A 23,255-nucleotide genomic window follows, 5' to 3' on the forward strand; every position below is an offset into this window, starting at 1 on the left:
GTCCAGGCATGTGATCAAAAGCGAGGGCGGCTGAACAACCTTTTTGTTCTGAGCATTCCATTCCTGCATTTAATCTGTTTTCTGAATGGAATCATTTGGGAATCCCTTCAAACACCACTCAGTCATGTATTACACAACTCAGTAGCTCTACCATGTGATTGCTCTGACATTGTAAGGAACGTCCTGTACATAACAACAAGGGAATTACGAGCTGTTGAATCTTTTGTGTGAAAGTTGGCATGAAGTGAAGGAGATCAAACGCTAGTTGTTTGATGGGCCCAGCATAGCAGTCTTTGCAGATGCACTTGTTCACAGTTCATGGGATGGATTTTGCTGGGGGACGTATTACTTGCACACTCCCCCCCCCCCCCCCCCCCCCCCCCCCCGCCCGACCACCATCCCAAGTCGGGAAGTCAGTCAGTATATCACTGGAGAATTGCCTGACCTTCACCAAATGTCTTCCTTTGGCTTTGCAAGCCAAGAATTGGAAGTCAATACTACATAACTATATGTGGGGTGGCACAGTATGACAGTGGTTAGCACTGTTGCCTCACAGCGCCAGGGTTCCAAGTTTGATTCCTGGTTGGGTCACTATCTGTGCAGAGTCTTCACATTCTCCCCGTGTCTGCGTGGGCTTCCTCCGGGTTTCCGCCCCCTTGTCCCAGAAAGACGTGCTTGTGAGGTAAATTGGACATTCTGAATTCTCTCTGTGTACCCGAACAGGTGCTGGAATGTAGTGACGAGGGACCTTTCACAGTAACTTCATTGCAGTGTTAACGTCTTGTGACAATAATAATGAAATGAAAATCGCTCATTGTCACAAGTAGGCTTCAAATGAAGTTACTGTGAAAAGCCCCTCGTCGCCACATTCAGGCACCTGTTCGGGGAGGCTGGTAAAGATTATTATTAGTGAAATTTTTATACATTTGTATGAATTGGGCAAATGTCTGCTCAGTAAATATTTTGTTCAAATTTTATGATCATGTGATTTTAGTTGTGCTGTTTCTCCGGGAGTTGGAGGAGGTGAGTTTGAACTTACACAAGTCCTGGTGCTGTCTTGGATTCGGGATAATGGCAGCTTAGCGCAGTTCAAAAAAGGTGGAGGGTTTGTACACTCAGACGAGGACCTGAGTACATAATCCAGGCTGATGTTCCAAGGCTGGATTAAGGGAGTTGCTGTTGTCGGAGATACTGTCCTTCAGATGAAAGCAGGCTAGAGCGAGAACACCTCTCTGGTAGGTAGGTAGGTACCTGGTAATTAATTGGCAATTGGTCTCCTGGTCTATAGTTTTCATCGCCTCAAAAATTTTTCTCAAACCCACTCAGATTTTACTTACCTTCCATAAGCGTGCGGCATGGTGGAATGTGCACACTCTCCCCGTGTCTGCGTGCGTTTCCTCTGGGTGCTCCAGTTTCCTCCCACAGTCCAAAGATGAGCAGGTTAGGTGGATTGGCCATGCTAAATTATAATAATAATAATCTTTGTTGTCACAAATTGCTCCTTATTGTCCAGGGATGAGCAGGTTAGGTGGGGTTACGGGGAATAGGGTGGGGGAATGGGCCTAGACAGGGTGCTCTTTCATCTTTCAGAGGGTTGGTGCAGATACGATGGGCAGAATGGCCTCCTTCTGCACTATAGGAATTCTGTGGTTCTAATTGCATTGATTTTGACCTTGTTGTTTTGTTGCTCCCAGAAGATGGCATGTTTTGATGGAGAGTGGTGCATAGGATATCATAGTTGTGTGGTACAGGCTGGGTGACCAGAGGATTTATACCTGTCTGCCATGACAGGAAAATATGTCAGACAGATCCCACTTTGCTTATTTTGGTGCACATGCCATTTACAATGAGAAGCTATTAACGTTGGAATGAATAACCTGCTGCTTCACTCAATGATTTAAAGCACACCTCTTATGATTATTTCAGAATTGATGGACTGTACAGTGAAACAGGGCTTGTAATCTGTGAAGCCCTGTGTGTTCTCCTTGAGTACAGTCAAACACAATTTACAATGTATTTTGATTCAGGTACAAATAATAGGGCAGTTGGATAGGGCAGCACGGTAGCATTGTGGATAGCACAATTACTTCACAGTGCCAGGGTCCCAGGTTCGATTCCGGCTTGGGTCACTGTCTGTGCAGAGTCTGCACGTTCTCCCCGTGTGTGCGTGGGTTTCCTCCGGGTGCTCCGGTTTCGTCCCACAGTCCAAAGATGTGCAGGTTAGGTGGATTGGCCATGATAAATTGCCCTTAGTGTCCAAAATTGCCCTTAGTGTTGGGTGGGGTTACTGGGTTATGGGGATATTGTGGAGGTGTTGGCTTGGGTAGGGTGCTCTTTCCAAGAGCCAATGCAGACTCGATGGGCTGAATGGCCTCCTTCTGCACTGTAAATTCTGTGAAATAACTGGGACCGTTTGGAAGCACAGAAACGTAGCAAAAAGCAGCAGGAGGAGGCCATTTGACCCTTCGAGCCTGCTCCACCATTCAGTATAATTGCGGCTGACCATCCAATCAGTAACCTGTTCTCACTTTACCCCCATTTCCTTTGATTCGTTTAGCCCCAAGAGCTACATTTAACTCTTTGAAAAGATACAGGGCGCGATTCAGCGGATTGTGGTTAGCCTGCTGAATGGTGAGTTTGGCAGCACCGAGAAACATTCCACTATCCAACAGCGTTTTTCCGTTTCTTTGGTCTTGCCGATGCTGCTCTTAGAGGGATCAGGACACCATTTTGTCCAGCAGCCCTTCCCTGTTCATGATCACCCAAGGGTCTCAAATGGTCTGAGAGATTCTGCCCCCTCCAGGTGCCGCTACGACTGGTCCGCGTTTGTGTGGACCAGTACTGAACAGCACCCTAGCGAGGTCTCCCAGGCATGGCGAATGAGTCCCGGGTGCTGGGTGAATCCAGTATCCGATTATTTAAATGACTAATCATGCTAATTTAAATATTCAAATCAGCATATCGCCCAGCGAGAGCGAGAACCAGGTCACGTTGCGCAGAGCCAGATGGGTGACTCCCGCAAGCTTTCATGCCTGGCATGGATCTCGATTTGGGGTTCGCACCTGATTCACCAGTTGCGCCCAGATTCAGGCCGGCCGCAAAGGGGTCGCTGATTCACACCCACAATGTTTTGGCCTCAATTGCTTTCTGTGGTAGCAAATTCCAACGGTCGATCACTCTCTGGGTGAAGTAATTGCTCCTCATCCCAATCCTAAGTGTTTTACCCCGTATCCTCAGACTGTGACCCCTGGTTCTGGAACATTGCTTCTGCATCTATCCTGTATATTCCTATTGGGATTTTCAAGGTTTCGATGAGATCCCCACTCATTCTTCTAACATCCAGCGAATATAATCCTGACCGACTCAATCGTTCCTCAGACATCAGTCCTGCGATCTCAGGAAATAGTCTGGCAAACCTTCGCTGCGCTCCCTCTATATTGAGGAAAAAATCAGGCTCCCTCCATATCAAGAACATCCTTCGAACCATGGAACTCTGACAGAGCAGAAGGAGACCATTCGGCCCAACGAGCCTGCACCAACCCACTGAAAGAGCACCATAACCATGCTCCCACCTTATCCCTGCAGCTCTGTAACCCCATTTAACCTGCACATCCCTGGACACTAAAGGGCAATTTAACATGGCCAATCCACTTAACCTGCACATCTTTGGACTGTGGGAGAAAACTGGAGAAAACCTGTGCAGACATGGGGAGAACGTGCAAACTCTACATAGTGGAGTTTGGGCTGGAATTGAACCTGGGCTCCTAGCGCTGTGAGGCGGCAGTACTAACCAGTGCTACCATGCCGCCCCTTCCTCAAATAAGGAGACCAAAACTTCCACAATATTCCAGGTGTGAGCTCACCAAGGCCCTGTATAATTGCAGGAAGGCATCTCTGCTCCTGTACTTGAATCCTCTTGCAATGAAAGCCAACATGCCATTTGCCTTTTTTACCGCCTGCTGCATCTGCATATTTACCTTCAGCGACTGGTGAACAAGGACACCCAGGTCTTGTTGCACAGTCCCCTCTCTCAATCTATACCAACTCAGATGATAATCTGCTTTCCTGTTTTTGCTACCAAAGTGGATAACCTCACATTTATCCTGGTTTAGCACAGGGCTAAAGAACTGGCTTTTAAAGCAGACCAAGGCAGGCCAGCAACAAGGTTCAATTCCCGTACCAGCCTCCCCGAACAGGCGCCGGAATGTGGCGACGAGGGGCTTTTCACAGCAACTTCATTTGACACCTACTTGTGACAATAAGCGATTTTCACTTCATTTATCCACATTATACTGCATCTGCCATGCATTTGCCCACTCGCTCAGCTTATCAAAATCACGCTGAAGCATCTCTGCATCCACCTCACAGTTCACCCTCCCAGTCAGCTTTGAGTCATCTGCAGATGTGGAGATATTACATTGACACCCTCACCTAAATCATTAATATATATTGTGACTAGCTGGGGTCCCAGCACCGATCCCTGCAGAACTCCACTAGTCATTGCCAAACAGTTTCATTCCCAAAGTAAACCAGTCCACTCTCACCTGTATAATTTTCCAGTCTAATTCCATGATAATTATGGGCTTGCATTCAAACAGTTTTAGTCTCTCAACTTCGTGAAAAGCATTATTATCAAGCCTTCAATTAAATAAAGATGAGTAAAGTTGGCGTGGGTGTATCTATTTGTTTGAATGTATATCGCATTATGCTATCATTGTGTATATATATTTTATACATATATTTAAATTGTTATTCTTTTAACATTGCTAATGGTGAGTCAAAGGATATGCAAAATCTTTAGCTTTTCATTTTATTTTTAGTAGGAAATATGTGTGTCTAGGCTCCAAAGATCAATCAGGGTTTTTTTTTGTTTTTAAAAAAAAAATTTAGATTACCCAATTCATTTTTTCCAATTAAGGGGCAATTTAGCGTGGTCAATCCACCTAGCCTGCACATCTTTTGGTTGTGGGGGCGAAACACACGCAAACACAGGGAGAATGTGCAAACTCCACACGGACAGTGACCCAGAGTCGGGATCGAACCTGGGACCTCGGCGCCGTGAGGCAGCAGTGCTAATCCACTGCGCCACCGTGCTGCCTCAATCAGGGTATTTTTGACAGGTTCTCCCCATCAGAAGAAGGATTGTCTGTTGCCTGTGCAGGGTCCCTATGTGAAGAGTTTGAGCAGGGTCAATGTCGTGAGCAAGACAGTCACAGTGGAGAAATATATTTGGCCAAAATTGACATTAATTCCGCAAAGCCATGAGGTTAGGTTTTTGTGGGAATTGAAAGTATTCTTTGGTACACTAGTGCACATGGTACATTACAGTACTGGTATGATAGGGAGAGTTAGAATCCGGGCTTGAATGAATTGTTGCGATGTAATGGAAGGAGTTCTTTTCCACAACTAATCATATTGTTTCCTGAGCTGGTGCTGTTTGATGGAACAGGAATAGGAATTTGTTCTATTTTACAGTACTAACAAACTTCAGCGTGATGACCATGGCAAGGTGATAATGACCAGTGTTTTAGTGATATTGGTTGAGGGATAAATATTGGTCAAAACATTGTAGGAGAGATCACCTGCCCTTGCAAATAATGCTGTGGCTTCTGAGAGGAAATATGGATGGCGTCTCGGTCTAATACCTTATCTGAAAGGTAACACCACCGACAGTGTAGTGCCCCCTCAGGACCACATTGGGTATCGGCCTATATTTTGTGCTCAGGTCTCTGGTATGGAACCTGAGCCTTCAGATTCCAAAAAGTGTTACCAACCAAGCCATGACTGACACCTAACAGATGAGCATGTCAGTTAAGTGACAATTTGCTAGAAATGCCAACTGACTCCTCACGATGGCTCGTTTAAACAATTGGCTTATTGTTCAATGCTGGCAGAAATTGAATATTTTGGTTCTCCTGTGGTTCAGTGATCGCAAGTTCATCACACTTTGCAAGCCTAGAAAATTCCTTTGGAAGGGTCTCTTCTTGATGTAATTGTGTACAAAAGGGATGTGGCAGCAATGATGTATTGTGCCTATACCATGTTTTCACCTTGCAGGGCTGTCCCAGCAAGCAGCAGGTATTAAGTGCCATCCGGCAGATGCAGAAACTGCTCTCCAGTCAGGAAGCCCAGTACACACAAGGGATGCGCATGATGAAGAGGAAGCTCAGCCTCCTGCAGAACACAGTGAGCAAACAGGCTTCCAAGCACAACGGTAAGTCACACAAGACATGACCGGGCAACAGAGTGAGGAGATCCCTCCCCAAGGCCTCAGGCCCTCCCTGTTAGGAGGATAGGAAGAGGCCATTTAGTCCCTCAGGTCTGTTCTGCCATTCAGTAAGATCATGGTTGATCTGTGTTTTAACTCCTCATTTCCCTTGATTTTGTAATCCTTAATACCCTTGCTTATCCAAAATCTCAGTTTTAAAAAGTTCTGTTGACAAAGCCTCATTAGTTTTGTTGAGGAGGAAGTTCCTAATTCCAACTACCCTTTTGAATGAGGAAGTGTTCCCCAACATCATCCGTTAATAGGCTGGGTTTAATCTTTTTTTTAATGTTTCCAATTAAGGGGCAATTTAGCGTGGCCAAGCAGCTACGCTGCACATCCTTTTCTTGGGTTGTGGGAGTGAGGCCTATGCAAACACGGGAGAATATGCAACCTTGGCTGGGTTTAATCTTAAACCACTTGTTTAATCACTTGTCATGAACTTCCCCACCAGACAACATAGTGTCACCCACTCTCCCTAACTGCCAAATCAATTCCTTTCATCAAGCTAAACACTTTGATTCGATCACCTTTTAATCTACAAGACTCAGCCAAGTCTTTTTTAAATTCTTTAAACTAGTATGGCTGAGGGGTGGGTACCGGAGCAATAGGTCAGAAGGTGAAAGCATTGAGGGAGAACTAGGGAATAGGGCCAGTATGGCTCTGAGGAAGAGCAGACAGGGAGGGAAAGACAGGATTGGCAGCTAAACGTTCCAGGATTTCGATGTTTCAGGCGGGATAGATGGGGATGTAAAAGGGGTAGCGGAGTTGCGCTACTGGTTAAGGAGAATATCACAGCTGTACTACGGGAGGACACCTCAGAGGGCAGCGAGGCTATATTGGCAGAGATCATAAATTAGAAGGGTGCAGTCACAATGTTGGGGGTTTACTACAGGCCTCCCAACAGCCAGTGGGAGATAGAGAAGCAGATAGGTAGACAGATTTTGGAAACGAGTAAAAAGAACAGGGTTGTTGTGAGGGGAGACTTCAACTTCCCCAATATTGACTGGGACTCACTTAGTGCTAGGGGCTTAGACGGGGCAGAGTTTGTAAGGAGCATCCAGGAGGGCTTCTTAAAACAAGATGTAGATAGTCCAACTAGGGAAGGGTATGCACTGGACTGGTATTGGGGAATGAGCTTGGCCAGGTAGAAGTTTCAGTAGGGGAGCATTTCAGGAACAGTGACCACAATTCAGTAAGTTTTAAATGCTGGTGGACAAGGATAAGAGTGGTCCTAGGGTGAATGTGCTAAATTGGGGGAAGGCTAATTCTAACAATATTAGTCGGGAACTGAAGAACCTAGATTGGGGGCGGATGTTTGAGGGTAAATCAACATCTGACATGTGGGAGGCTTTCAAATGTCAGTTGAAAGGAATTCAGGACCTGCATGTTCCTGTGCGGAAGAAGGATAAATACGGCAAATTTTGGGAACCTTGGATAACGAGAGATATTGTAGGCCTCGTCAAAAAGGAAAAGGAGGCATTTGCCAGGGCTAGGAGGCTGGGAACAGACACAGCCTGTGTGGAATATAAGGAAAGCAGGAAGGAACTTAAGCAAGGAGTCAGGAGGGCTAGAACGGGTCACGAAAAGTCATTGGCAAATAGGTTAAGGAAAATCCCAAGGCTTTCTACATGTACATAAAAAGCAAGAGGGTACCCAGGGAAAGGGTTGGCCCACTGAAGGATAGGCAAGGGAATCTATGTGTGGAGCCAGAGGAAATGGTCGAGGTACTAAATGAATATTTTGCATCAGTATTCACCAAAGGGAAGGAATTGGTGGATGTTGAGTCTGGAGAAGGGTGTGTAGATAGCGTGGGTCACATTGAGATCCAAAAAGACGAGGTGTTGGGCGTCTTGAAAAATATTAAATCCCCAGGGCCTGATGGGATCTACCCCAGAATACTGAAGCAGGCTAGAGAGGAAATTGCTGAGGCCTTGACAGAAATGTTTGGATCCTCACTGTCTTCAGATGATGTCCCGGAGGACTGGAGAATAGTCAATGTTGTTCCTTTGTTTAAGAAGGGTAACAAGGATAATCCAGGGAACTACAGGCCGGTGAGCCTTACGTCAGTGGTAGGGAAATTAGTGGAGAGGATTCTTCGAGACAGGATCTACTCCCATTTGGAAGCAAATGGACATATTAGCGAGAGGCAGCATGGTTTTGTGAAGGGGAGGTCGCATCTCACTAACTTGATAGAGTTTTTCAAAGAGGTAACAAAGATGATTGATACAGGTAGGGCAGTGGATGTTGTCTATATAGACTTCAGTAAGGCCTTTGACAAGGTCCATCATGGTAGACTGGTACAAAAGGTGAAGTCACACGGGATCAGGGGTGAGCTGGCAAAATGGATACAGAACTGACTAGGTCATAGAAGGCAGAGAGTAGCAATGGAAGGGTGCTTTTCTAATTGGAGGGCTGTGACTAGTGGTGTTCTGCAGGCATCAGTGCTGGGACCTTTGCTGTTTGTAATATATATAAATGATTTTGAGGAAAATGTAACTGGTCTGATGAGTAAGTTTGCGGACGACACAAGGGTTGGTGGAATTGTGGATAGCGATGAGGACTGTCAGAGGATACAGCAGGACTTAGATCGTTTGGGACTTGGGCGGAAAGATGGCAGATGGAGTTTAATCCGGACAAATGTGAGGTAATGCATTTTGGAACGTCTAATGCAGGTAGGGAATATACAGTGAATGGTAGAACCCTCAAGAGTATTGACAGTCAGAGAGATCTAGGTGTACAGGTCCACAGGTCACTGAAGGGGGCAACACAGGTGGAGAAGATAGTCAAGAAGGCATACGGCATGCTTGCCTTCATTGGCCGGGGCATTGAGTATAAGAATTGGCAAGTCATGTTGCAGCTGTATAGAACCTTAGTTAGGCCACACTTGGAGTATCGTGTTCAATTCTGTTCGCCACACTACCAGAAGGATGTTGAGGCTTTAGAGAGCGTGCAGAAGAGATTTACCGGGATGTTGTCTGGTATGGAGAGCATTAGCTACGAGGAGTGGTTGAATAAACTCGGTTTGTTCTCACTGGAATGCCGGAGGTTGAGGGCCGACCTGATAGAGGTCTACAAAATAATGAGGGGCATAGACAGAGTGGATGGTCAGAGGCTTTTTCCCAGGGTAGAGGGGTCAATAACTAGGGGGCATAGGTTTAAGGTGCGAGGGGCAAGGTTTAGAGGAGATGTACGAGGCAAGTTTTTTTACACAGAGGGTAGTGGGTGCCTGGAACTCGCTAGCGGAGGAGGTGGTGGAAGCAAGGACGATAGTGACATTTAAGGGGCATCTTGACAAATACATGAATAGGATGGGAATAGAGGGATATGGACCCAGGAAGTGTAGAAGATTTTAGTTTAGACGGGCAGCATGGCCGGCACAGGCTTGGAGGGCCGAAGGGCCTGTTCCTGTGCTGTACTTTTCTTTGTTCTTTGTTTTGTTAGCTCCTTTCTCTCTCCACAGATGCTGTCAGACCTGCTGAGATTGTCCAGTATTTTAAAATTTTGTTTCAGATTCCACCATCCACAGTAATTTACTTTTATCAAAGTAATTCAGTCTGGATTTTTGAAGTCTAGACTATGGTTAACTAATCTAACTGATTACTTTTAAGCGATCACTAGCACGGCGATGGGAATGTTGTGCGAATTAATTTCCAAAACACTTGTCAAAATTTTGAAAGGAGATTACACGTGAAAACGCCTCTGGTGATAAATTTCAGCTCCGTTAGATATTGATATCTCTCTTTAATGTTCATGCCCTCTGTCCTCCTTGGCTCGGGATCCGGTTAGGTGGGGTTGCTGGGTTACGGGGATAGGCGGGAGTCGTGGGTGTGGGTAGGGTGCTCTTTCCAAGGGTCGGTGCAGACTCGATGGGCCAAATGGCCTCCTTCTGCACTGTAAATTCTATGATTCTATGATTCTGACTGCTTTTAAACAATTCACCCCAAACATTTTCCAGTTCTGACTTAAGGGGCGGTATTTTCCGGGAATCGGGGGGGCGGGCAGAAACGGCGCAGTGGAGTGGCGGGAACCACTCCGGCTTCGGGCCGCCCCAAAGGTGCGGAATCCTCCACACCTTCAGGGGCTAGGCCGGCGCTGGAATGGTTTGTGCCCCGCCGGCTGGCGTGGAAGGCCTTTGGCGCCGCTCCAGCCGGGGCCAAAGGGACTCCGCCGGCCGGCGCGGGTCCGCACATGCGCAGGAGCATCAGCGGCTCTTCTACCTTGGGAAAAAGTCTCTGGCTATCCACTCTGTCTATCCCCCTCATTTGTTTTTTTATTAAATTTTTTTTTTTTTAAATTTAGATTACCCAATTATTTTTTCCAATTAAGGGGCAATTTAGCGTGGCCAATCCACCTACTTTGCACATTTTTGGGTTGTGGGGGCGAAACCCACGCAGACACGGGGAGAATGTGAAAACTCCACACGGACAGTGACCCAGAGCCGGATTCGAACCTGGGACCTCAGCGCCGTGAGGCGGTTGTGCTAACCACTAGGCCACCGTGCTGCCCTTGTCTATCCCCCTCATAACGTTTCGATTGCGGATGACTCTTTGTCAAAGCTGACTTGCTTTGACCTGTTTATGCCTGTCCAAGTGCTCTGCCACTCTGGCTCTGATAACTAACTCTCGTAACTTCCCACAATTGATGTTAAACTGATGGTATGCAGTTAGCTGGTTTCCCTCTTAAGTAATGAAATGGCATTGGTAAATTTCCAAACCAAAGTCCAATCGCTTGATAATATTGGGCTTTGGAAAATAATGGCTCAGGCCCATCTGCAATTTCCCCACCATTTTTGTTGATAATCTGCAGCAGGAAGCATCAGGTCTCGGAAGTGAGTGTTCTTTGGGTCCCTTTATTTTCTCCATTGCTATCTTCTGTTTGTTTCTTGTAAATTCACTAAATTCCCCTTCTTGACTTATTTTTATGCTCATGCTTTGTTGTCTTCTTCCATTGTGAAAACAAATGCAAAGTATTTGTTTAACAAGGCCTTCTTTGTCCTTGTCTTTAGAGTCTCACCTCTATAATGGGTCACTGCAGTGAGACGTGAACCCATCATTTGCTGTCAGGGGTTGAGGGGGCTATCTGTGAAGCAAATCCAACATCTTCAGATCACCTTTTGCTCGTAATCGTATGGTCCAACGACAGTATTTCTGTCACATTTCCAAATCTCCTTTTATCATTTCCGATGGTATAACCATTTGGATATTGGGGGGGTGGGCTAGATTCTCTGGTTCCCCAACCATGTGGTTCTAGGCGGTATGCATTTTGCTGGCAGTGGGATCCTGTCTTCCTACCACTTGTCATTGAGAGTTTCCATTGAAGCCGGCCCACGCCACCGTGTGCTGCCGGCGGGAAAAGTGAATTGCAACAACCAGAGAATTCCGGCCAAGATGAGTTGATCATCATCGATTAAGGAAACTAACCCGATTAATGCATAAACAATCACCAACTGATTCACCTGTGAGACAGTACTTTGTATCCCGCAACTCGCCAATGGGAAGCACTTTTCATTTCACCAGGTGAGGAGGACTGCAGAAGCCATAGGATCAACAAGTAGAGCCACTGGATAGATCGACAGCATGTTAAAAAGGTGCTTGTAATAACAGAGCTGAATGGCTAAATTGGAAAGTAGTGGTGTAATCAGACAAAGTCAGCATGGATTTAGGAAAGAGAAATCATGCTTGACAAATCTACTAGAATTCTTTGAAGATGTAACTAGTAGAGTTGACCAGGGAGAACCGGTGGATACAGTTTATTTAGACTTCCAGAAGGCTTTCGACAATGTCTCACATAGCAGCTTGCTATGTAAAGTTAAAGCAAATGGGATTGGAGGTAGTGTCTTGCGATGGTTAAAAAGCTGCTTAGCAGGCAGGAAGCAAAAAGTTGAAATAAATGGGTCTTTTTCTGATTGGCAGGAGGTGACTAGTAGGGTACCACAGGGATCTGTACTAGGACCCTGACTCTTCACATTATATATTAATGATTTGGACGAGGGAACTAAATGGAGTATTTCCAAATTTGCAGATGATGCAAAGTTGGGTGGGAGGCTGAACTGTGAGGAGGATGCAGAGACGCTTCAGTGAGATTTGGACAGGCTGAGTGAGTGGGCATATGCATAGTATAATGTGGATAAATGTGTGGAAGGCAGATTATTATTTGAATGGGTGTAAATTGAGAGAGGTGGATACTCAGCGAGACTTTAGTGTCTGTGCATCAGACGCTGAAAGTAAGAGTTCAAGTACAGCAGGCAGTAAAGAAGGCAAATGATATGGTGGTCTTCATAGTGAGAGTATTTGAGTATAGGAATAGAGGTGTTTTACTGCAATTGTATAGGGCATTGGTGAGGCTACACCTGGAGTATTGTCTGCAGTGTTGGTGTCCTTATCTGAGGATGTACGTCCTTGCTATGGATGGAGTGCAGCAAAGACTGATTTCTGGGGTGGCAGGATTGTCAAATGAGGGGAGACAAAGCCAATTAGGATTATGTTCATTGGCGTTTAGAAGAGGGGATCTCATAGAAACATAAAATTCTAACAGGATTAGACAAGGTAGATTTAGAAAGAATGTTCCCAATGTTGGGGGAGTCCAGAACCAGGGGTCATAGTTTGAGGATAAGGATTAAACCTTTTAGGACTGAGGTGAGGAGAAAGTTCTTCACCCAGAGAGAGTGATGAATCTGTGGAATTCACTACCACAGAAATTAGTTGAGGCCAAAACGTTGTGTAATTTCAAGAATGAATTAGATGTAGCTCTTTGGGCTAAAGGGTTCAAGGGATATGGGGGGGGGGGGGGGGGGGGGGAAGGTGGGATCAGGGTATCAAACTTGATGATCAGCCATGATCATAATGAATGGAGGAGCAGGCTCGAAGGGCCAAATTGCCCCCTCCTGCTTCTATTCCCTATGTATGTTTCTGTGTAAGTGGATGGAAATTACATTCTTGATTAGAATTCAACACAGATTTTCTTGCATTGGGAATTTGCTTAAATCGTGCATGCAAATAAATGACTTTCAAAAAGCTTTGAATGTGAGAAAATGAGTGGCATAGCAAATTAGACCTGTGCCTTTTGTCTCCGATATTTGAATTTAAATCTCACCCAGAATGATGACCAACCTTTCCAGTTGGTTAAGAAACTTGCAAACAGTGACAGACCAGGAGAACAATTAACCTTAGATCTGTTCAGCCTTTCCCACACAATTGCAATTCCTTGTGTATCACAATGTATTCAATCTCCAACCCACGTGATCTCCTCAAAAAGGCCGGGAAGCAGTTTCTTTTTTTAAAAAAAAAAGGAGCAGCTTGGGAAATACCTCTCTGTCAGCTTGCTGAGGCAATCAAAACTAGTGCAGTAGATCAGCCTGGCCCTGAATTAATGTGAGGGAGATACTGAGGCAAACTAAAGACCAGCTCGATCCAACTCGTTTTATTTTAATTCATTCTTTGGATTGTCACTGGTCTTTAGTGCCCCCTTCTAATTGCCAAGTGTTGTGAGACAATCGAATGGCTTTCTGGGCCATTTGATATGACCATTAAGAGTCAATCATGTTGATGTGGGAGTGGATCCAATTTTAGGCCATACCAGATAAGGCCGGCAACTTTCGTTTCCAAGAGGACACCGATGAACCACATAGATTTTTATGACAAATCAAAATCTACATGTTCACTTTTACTATTTTCCCTCTCTCAACCTTTCCGCACTCTGATGGTGCATGGGTCAGACTTTCGTCTGATTGTGTTGCTAATTATTCCTGGAACTGGTCGCTAGCCTGTTGCCAGGGGCTTATAGCCTGAGAGGTATTACACCACATCATGCATAGTCACACTCACACACAGGCAAACTGAGGGAAAATTTAGTGTAGCCAATCCACATAACCTGCACGTCTTTGGACTGCAGGAGGAAACTGAAGCATCCGGAGGAGATGCACACAGACATGGGGAGAACAGGCAAACTCTACCCAGTCGCCAAAGGTCAAAATCAAACCCAGATCCCTGGTGCTGTGTGGCAGTAGTGCTAACCACTGTGCCACCACCCACATTTTTACTATTATTTCTTATCTCCAGATTATATTAACTGAATTAAAATCGTCAAACCGACAAGAATGGTATTTGAAGGGCGCAAGAAATAGAAGTAGGAGTAGACTATATGACCAGTCGGGCCTGCTCCAACATTCAGTTTAATTCCAGATGATCTTGGCCTTTAATTCCACTTCCCCACCCGTTCCCCTTATCCCCTGGTTCTCCGAGAGGCCAAACATCTGTCCATCACGAACTCATGATTTCTGGATTATTCATGCTTGGCTTGTAGTCTCTTGAGATTAGAAAGGTAAATGAGTGATCTAATCAACGTTTTTGAAAGATAAAGGAATTGGATAGATTAGATGCAGAGGAACTCTCTAGAACAAGAGGGCATAATCTTAAAATTTGAGCTGGACCCTTCAAAAGTGGCAACTGTTTCCTTCAGAAGGCCAATTGGACCCTCCGATCCTGTACCCCCTTTCTGTTAGATCGCAACCCAACTCCAATTGCCCGCCTTATCCCAAATTGTTTTCGGTATTTTGTTGAGAAGCGTACCTATCAATCTCAGACTTGAAAAATTCTATTGACTCCTGACATCTGCAGTATTTTGGGGGGAGAGAGCTCCAGATATCCACAAACTTTAGTGTGAAGAAGTATTTTTTGATTTTAACTCTGAATGGCTTAGCTCTACTTTTTAACGTTTCGCCACTGAAGGATTTTCTTTGTCTCCCTTATAAATCCCTCTAACATTTAGGTTTTCCGCCTGTGATGACATGTGTTCCTGGGGTTTCATCACCATGAGATCTGTCCACTCTCTTGCCATTAGCCGGCCAGCACATCCATCATTGTGACACGCTACCTTCCTACACCAATCAGAAAGCAAAAAGGCTCATTGCCCAATTGGATAATGTTTGATTATCCCCCACTCCCCCCCCCCCCCCCCCCAACACCTGACCCCCCCCCCCCCTTTCAATATTTTTATATCTGGTATAGAGAAATGTTCAAAGAAAATGATGGAAGAGCAATCTTTTCTGAGGCCCGATTATTTTTTTTCCAAGGGTGGCATACAGCAGTGCCCTGGAGATTGATCTTCAATTGCTGGGGACAGCATACCAATCATGGAAAGTTGGCAACTCTACTATCATTGTTAACACATCAATTAGATCACATAAAGAGTTTGGACATTGGGTCCTAGCTCCCAGGCTATCCTGGCGAAGGAGTCAGCCCCGTCTCAGTGACAGCCTCTGAGTCTGAAGGGTATGGATTTAAGTCCTATTCCAGAGACCTGAGCACATCATCTATACTTCCATTCCAGCGCAGTACTGAGGAAGTGCTGCTCCGACAGAGGTGCCATCCTTTGAATGAGATGTTGAACCGAGGCTCTGACAGGCTTGACAGTGGGCTATAAGATATTCCATGGTGTGATATGAAGGAGAGCTCTCCTAGTGCTATGGCAAATGTTTATTATTCAACCAACATCAATAAAACAGATTGCTGATTATTTATCACAATGTTCTTTTGGACCTAGCTGTGTGAAAATTGGTTGTCACAATTCCTACATCACAGAAGTGAAATGAAATGAAATGAAAATCGCTTATTGGCACGAGTAGGCTTCAAATGAAGTTACTGTGAAAAGCCCCTAGTCGCCACATTCCGGCACCTGTTCGGGGAGGCTGGTACGGGAATCGAACCGTGCTGCTGGCCTGCTTTAAAAGGCAGCGATTTAGCCAAGTGTGCTAAACCAGCCCATAAGACCATAAGACCATAAGACATAGGAGTGGAAGTAAGGCCATTCGGCCCATCGAGTCCACTCCACCATTCAATCATGGTTGATTTCAACTCCATTTACCCGCTCTCTCCCCATAGCCCTTAATTCCTCGAGAAATCAAGAATTTATCAATTTCTGTCTTAAAGACACTCAATGTCCCGGCCTCCACCGCCCTCTGTGGCAATGAATTCCACAGACCTACCACTCTCTGGCTGAAGAAATTTCTCCTCATCTCTGTTCACAGCCTTTTATTCTATGGCTGTGCCCCCGCGTCCTAGTCTCCCCTGCTAATGGAAACAACTTCCCTACGTCCATCCTATCCAAGCCATTCATTATCTTGTACGTTTCTATTAGATCTCCCCTCAACCTCCTAAACTCCAATGAATATAATCCCACGATCCTCAGACGTTCATCGTATGTTAGGCCTACCATTCCTGGGATGATCCGTGTGAATCTCCGCTGGACCCGCTCCAGTGCCTGAGTATGTTACAGAAAACAACACTTTTTTTTAACCAAATAATTTTATTGAGGTATTTTTTGGCATTGTAAACAGTTACAGATAACAACAAAAAAAAACAAAAAAGGCAAAAATATGCAAACATCAACGTAAAATCAGTACTTCAATCGAACCATACTGCACAAGCCCGCTCCTCTCCCATCGAACAAAAAACAACACACTTAATTAACCATGAAACACTTTGGGTCTTGGTGAGGTTGCGAAAGTTGGTATATAGAACATAGAACATAGAACATAGAACAGTACAGCACAGAACAGGCCCTTCGGCCCTCAATGTTGTGCCGAGCCATGATCACCCTACTCAAACCCACGTATCCACCCTATACCCGTAACCCAACAACCCCCCCCTAACCTTACTTTTATTAGGACACTACGGGCAATTTAGCATGGCCAATCCACCTAACCCACACATCTTTGGACTGTGGGAGGAAACCGGAGCACCCGGAGGAAACCCACGCACACACGGGGAGGACGTGCAGACTCCACACAGACAGTGACCCAGCCGGGAATCGAACCTGGGACCCTGGAGCTGTGAAGCATTTATGCTAACCACCATGCTACCCTGCTGCCCCTAATATAAATGCAAGTCCTTCCTTTTTCCTTCTAAGGCCGTGACCTAGACCAGCGATGACTTTTCTCTTAACTGTTGTACCCCATGGACTCGGCTCTCCTCTGAGTTTCTCACTTTCTATGTTTTATTCCCACAGAAACGTGTCCCAAACTCAACGCCCCGAATAATGGGAAAAAATTTGGAAGCAGATATTTAGTTGGCCACGAGGTGCACTTTGCCTGCGATCCCGGGTTTGTATTGGTGGGATCAAACAGCCGGGTGTGCCTCAAAGACAAGAGTTGGAGTGGACAGCTGCCTTTCTGTAAAAGTAAGTGTCTTGGCACTGAATGAGGTGAAGAGTAAATAATTATGCCGCCAGACAGAAGCCTCGCATAATCCGGCAAGTTTAAAGCACTAACTTCTGGGGCATTCCTGATACTCCTGCTGCATCAGCAATGGAATTTTCTCCATAATTCTTCCTCCATTACTCCAATCCACAACCTCCTCGTGCTGTACTGGGGCTGGTTTAGCACAGTGGGCTAAATAGCTGGCTTGTAATGCAGAACAATGCCAGCAGCGCGGGTTCAATTCCCGCACCGGCCTCCCCGAACAGGCGGCGGAATGTGGTGACTAGGGGCTTTTCACAGTAACTTCATTGAAGCCTACTCGTGACAATAAGCGATTATTATTATATTCTTATTAATTACTTTGCAATTGCAGGGTTCCTCATTTTAACACTGCCCAGTTTGAAAGCCTTCATTGAACTGAAGGAACCCATCTTATTCTCCCGACCTGCAAGCAGAGAGCAGTTCCATAATTATACCTGCAGCTGCTTAATTGTTCGATCTTCTTGAACTATTTTGTGAATGCAATGTTTTGGTAAGCTCTTGTCTCCTAGCATGGTGTCTCATTTCAGGATCCCTCTAATTACAGCTACCATCTCTTCATAACATTGTCAAACTATTTTTCAAAATTCTTTCATGGGATGTGGGCGTCGCTGGCAAGACCAGAATTTGTTGCCCATATAATGAACTGAGTGCCTTGCTCAGCCGATTGGTAATCGACCGCATTGCTGTGGGCCTGGAGTCACTTAGACCAGACGGGGTAAGGATGGGAGATTTCCTTTCCCTGAACGACATTAGTGGATCAGATGGGTTTTTATGTCTTACAACAATCATTGATAGTTGCATGTTTAAGTTGCTGAGACTAACTCGATGGGTGGAATTCCCCCCTCCTCCACCCCCCCAAGGGCATATTTTCTAGTGGTGAAGGCAGACAGCCATTGGCCGGAGGTGGGATCTTCCAGTCCCGCTGATGCCCATGGGTTTTTGTATGCCATGCACCCGCCACCGCTGGGGAGGGTTGCCATCGGCAGGACTGGAATATCTAGTGACATTGCCATTCTGCCACCCTGGCGGAGCTGAAACATGTGCTCCAATATTCATGAGGGAACTGAACCTCCGTTGCACTGCATATGTACAGGAGTTGACACTGAGACATACACATATACACAATTGGGGAAATATGAGACTGTGATGGTACCAGTTTAGAGTGAAGTGTCCCAGTCCACCCCGCGGTGCTAATGATAACACAAATCCCAATCCAGAAACTTGAGCACAGAACCTAGGCAGACACTCCCGGTGCTGTACTGAGGGAGTGCAGCATTGTTGGCAGTGTCATTTTTTAAATGTGAAAATCCCAATGGCACTATTTGAAGAAGATCGGGTCGGGAAATTTCCCCTCCGTACTGTTCAATATTTATCCTTCAACCAGCATCGCTAAACCAGATAATCTGGTCAGTGCTACAGTGCTGTTTTATGGGATCTTGCTGTGTGAAAACCCACGGCTGCTTCTCCTTATACTACAGTGGCCATGTTTACTGCACTTTAAAAGTATGTCATTGGCTGTAAAGTTCTTTGGGGCATCCTGCGGTTCTGAAGACGTTACAGACATAAAGTTAATTTTTAATTGCTGAGGCTCCGAGGACTGGGTTGCAGCAGACACCCTCCATGTCCACTCTTTCCCGGAGTTACTGCTGGCCCACTATCTTGTTCGGCACTGTTAAACCTCACATTCACCACAAAATTGTGGCTGGCAATTTTCTCAGAGCCCATTCTGCTCCAGCGCCATAACTTCATCATTAAATGTGTGGGTGTCGTCGAATGAGTGTAATGGAAGGAGAGAGAGCAGGCCTGGCTGATTCCTGGCCTATATCTTGGGCTGAACTATCATCTCTTATTTCCTGAAGCCATGTTGAGTCTGCACGATCTTTATTGCTCAAAGTAGTCCACCTACTCCTCTGGGCCATCCAGAGGTGCATAGCTGTCCTTCCCCATTGTTTCCACAAGATTGTGACATGACCTCTGTCCTGTTCCCCAGCAAAGCACTGGAGAAAACCTTGGGCCTATTCTTAGCAGCTGCGGTGGTGAATTAATTTTGTGAACCGCACATCCACCCAGTCTGGTTTACCTGTGACCTCCTGAATAAATATCTCTCACTTTCTATGTCTTTTAGCTTTGACAAAGCATCATCTGAACTCACAATGTTAGCTCTTTTCTCTCCCTACAAATGCTGCTAGACCTGCTGAGATTTCCAGCATTTTCTCTTTTGACCTCCTGTACTTGCTCGCCTATGTTAGCTGAATTTCCAATTCTCGTGCTAATGTTCAAGTCCCTCCATGGCCACCATGCCTCTCTGGCTCTGTAATTCTCGCCAGGTCTGCCACCCTCCTGCACTCTTCAAAATCCGACCTCCTTTTTCTCCCTTTGTTCCACCATTGCAAATTGTTCCTTTAACTATCTGGCCCCGATACGATGAAAAGTTCTCCCACAAACCTCTCTCCTCCTTTTAAAATGATCCTTAAAATGGATCTCGTCATCTGTCCTTATACCTACTTATGTGACTCGGTATAAAATTCTCAGCTGTGAATTTTCTGTGTCTTTTTGCTACATTCAGGACACTGCGTAAATGCAAGTTGTTGTTTACCAGTTCAAGAGTACAGTGCCAGCTTCAAGTCTAATGCTGCCCATTGCTTGCACTCTCTTCCCTCAGATGTAAACGAGTGTGCCAGTAATCCTTGTTTCAATGGTGGGATCTGCGTGGATGATGTAAACCGATATGCCTGTCTCTGCCGTGCTGGCTGGGCTGGCTATAACTGCCACCTTGCCTTAAACTCACGTAAGTCTTGCAAGATTGTTTAACCCCAGCACAATTCCCAATCCTAGGGACTTGTGGGCAAAGAGCTGACCGCAGATTCCAGGCCGTAAACCCAGTGCGGCACTGAAGGAGTGCTGCACGTTAGAGGTGCCGTCTTTTGGATGAAGAGTTGAACTGGCGTCCCAGCTCTTCTCTCACCTGGACATAAAAGAAGAGCAGGGGAATTCTCTTCACCAACGTTTATTCTTCAACCAACATCGGTAGAAGCAGATGATCTGGTCATTAACAGATTGTTCCTTTGTGGAAGCTTGCAGTGTGCAAATTGGCTGCTGCATTTTCTACATTACAGTGGGAAACTACATTTCTAAAGCATTGCTGAGAAAAAATATTTTGTCAAAGCTTTTTGTCTTGCACTTATCAGGACAAACGCGAGAATGCCAATGTCAGGGGATGGTGACTGACAGGTAACTGCCAAGAATTGTTTGAAATATTAAACCAGCCAGCTTGACTCTGATTGGTCAAGGCCTTGCCCTGTGGAATGAACCAGTGAATGGCGATCACTTATTTTGTTTCACTGAAGCAGGCGCAATGTGTGTACATGTTCTTTCTGTCTACAAAGAACAGGGCCTTGTGTATTAATATATCTAGTTTCCATATTAACCTGGCAGGTAACTGTCAGTCACCATCAAATGGGGCATATTTCATTGAAACACCTCTACCACTCAGAGACGCTTGCCAACCAATCAGCACTCTCTTATACAGTATAAAGTCATTGGGCGGGTCTCGTTGCGCTAACGCTCGAGTGAAATGAAGCCAGTGAATAGCGGGAGGGGCCAAAAAACAAGAACCGCGCCAGGCGCCAAACACTTTGTGATGCAACCGGCCCGCTCCTCGAGGTGAAATCGGGATCTCACCTCAGCATGGCGAGAATCTAATTATCACCATTTACGCCCTATTTCCACCCCATATCCAATGGCCTCCCCTCATTCATCGGCCTCCCCAGCAAGTGGTCACGCTGGCGATGATTGGCACCCCTTTTGAAAAATGTGAACCTGGCGGAAGGGCTTCTGTGGGGAACCGAGAAGGTGAGTAGTCATCTTTGCTCACAGGCAAAGAGCCGGGGGGTGCTGGGCTTTCTGCCCCAGTGCTCGGGGGGCCCAGGGGGATCCTTGGCTTGGGGGAGGGGGTAGACCCCCTGCAGGGGTGGGCCGCCTGCCCATCTGCCCCACCTACCACTCATAAACCTCATCGTCTGCCGAGGCCTCTGGTTGTGCAGCTGATGGCTATCGCTAATAGGGAATTGGCAATTGTGGCTGTGAGCACTTCACATAACGCAAACCGATTCTCTTGGTGAACGGGCCAAATAGCATGTGGGAGCCATTGCCTCGCATCTCAATCAAACCACGATGCCCGGACACTGTGCCTGAACACTGCGGGAGGCAACACCACACATGCAGCAGCCAACCTCCAAATACCCAGAATGGGATACAGCTTCGGGGACATGACCACGGCCGGAGGGTGGGTGAGTGTCTTGGGGAGGGGACCATGCCAAGTACAGGTGACGTTATGTGCGGGTGTCTGGGGTACAGGGTCCAGGTCCAGTGAAGGGGCTCACTCTGTGCTTGGGCAGGGTGCTGCAGGTGGGGGGGAAGGGGGGGATCAATGAGGGATTGGAGGGTCCTGGGGTGGGAGCCACTGCTGTTTGTCAGTCTAACACCTTCTCCCAATTCCTTACAGATATTGAATGCTGTGGCAGGGACTTTGAACACAGAAGCTGCTGCTAGGCTGGGTGGCCAATGCCAGAGAGGGCGGCAGCAGCAGCATCTGCAGATGCTCGAGGGGACTGCCCACATGCCGGACCCTGCCCCATACCCTGAGGTCCTGGCTGCCCATTAGGCCAGGGAGGGACCCAGATGGGGATGCCTGTGATGGCCTAGGGTTGTTTGAACAGATGACGGACAGCATGCGCCGCAGGAGGCTCCGCTTCAACAAGGAGATAGTGCGGCACCTGGAGGAGGAGCACACTCGCTCCCAGTGGCCACCAAGGTCATTGCAACTTTCACCTTGGGATCATTCCAAGGCTCCAGCGGGAACCTGTGTGGTATCTCGCAGGCCACAGCCCACAGGTGCATCTGACAGGTAACGGATGCAATGTTTCCCCGGGCGAAAAAGTACTTTGACATGGACCAAGCTCAACAGGATGCCCGGGCAGCAGATTTCTCCACAGCCGGAGGAGAGAAGGGTCAAGGGTTTGGAGGTCGGCCTGCATTCTGGAAGAAAGTGACAGAGGCATCATACTCGTTGTGCACAAGAGTGTTTATTGTGTATAACAATTCCCCACTCTGCAGATGGTGCCAGCCCATCCCCCTAACCCGAGCTATCTCTTACCCCTCCCGCTTCTCCCTCCCCCATTGCCCTCAGTGATTCTCGATGTGCTTTGCCCTCCTAGCTCTACTGCTACGTCTAAATCTGTCCACAGGATGCACACCTGAGGTGGAGCTAGCCAGCTGCGTACCTCGCCCCATGGCCCTCGATGCCCCTGGAGGGTGTCCTCTGGGACTAGTGGGCCCCGGCTCACTTGTTGGCGGCACATGGACAGCCGTGCTGCCCTTTTCCGGGTGCTGGCTGCGAGATGCGGCCTCATCGGAGGGGTGGAACTCGGAGGAGCTGGTTGCCACCATCGCCACCCCATGGGATGGGTCCTGTTTGGCACTCAGTGCCCCCTCCTCCCAGACAGTGGCCAGTGGGTTTCACATTGGGACAGAGGGGCAGCTGGTTTGAGCCCCGGCTGCCCCTGCATCATCTGCCTCTGCCAACCCTGGCGGTTCCCCATGGTCCGCACCATGGTGTCGGCGCCCCTGGCAATGCTCCTCAGTGACTGCCCATCTGTGACTGGGACAAACTCCGCAGCGTCTCGGCTGATGTGTTATCTGTGTTGGTCTAACATTGACTGCAACTGGATGCCGTGAAACGAGAAACAGGCT

At 46.8% G+C, this 23,255-nt stretch overlaps 1 protein-coding gene across 3 annotated transcripts in view; it reads left to right on the forward strand.

Moving 5' to 3' along the window:
* Positions 1-23,255, forward strand: part of LOC119956824 (fibulin-7-like) — a 76,469-nt gene that overhangs the window by 26,888 nt on the left and 26,326 nt on the right. For 2 of the 3 annotated variants that reach the window (XM_038784283.1, XM_038784293.1), the window contains 3 exons: positions 6,058-6,214; positions 17,273-17,443; positions 20,167-20,292. In XM_038784283.1, coding sequence (XP_038640211.1) covers positions 6,058-6,214; positions 17,273-17,443; positions 20,167-20,292 — 454 coding nt within the window. The remainder of the gene's footprint in view (positions 1-6,057; positions 6,215-17,272; positions 17,444-20,166; positions 20,293-23,255) is intronic. The other variant, XM_038784303.1, reaches the window with a different exon arrangement.

The sequence above is a fragment of the Scyliorhinus canicula genome, chromosome 2, assembly GCF_902713615.1.
Source record: "Scyliorhinus canicula chromosome 2, sScyCan1.1, whole genome shotgun sequence".
NCBI classification, from domain to species: domain Eukaryota; kingdom Metazoa; phylum Chordata; class Chondrichthyes; order Carcharhiniformes; family Scyliorhinidae; genus Scyliorhinus; species Scyliorhinus canicula.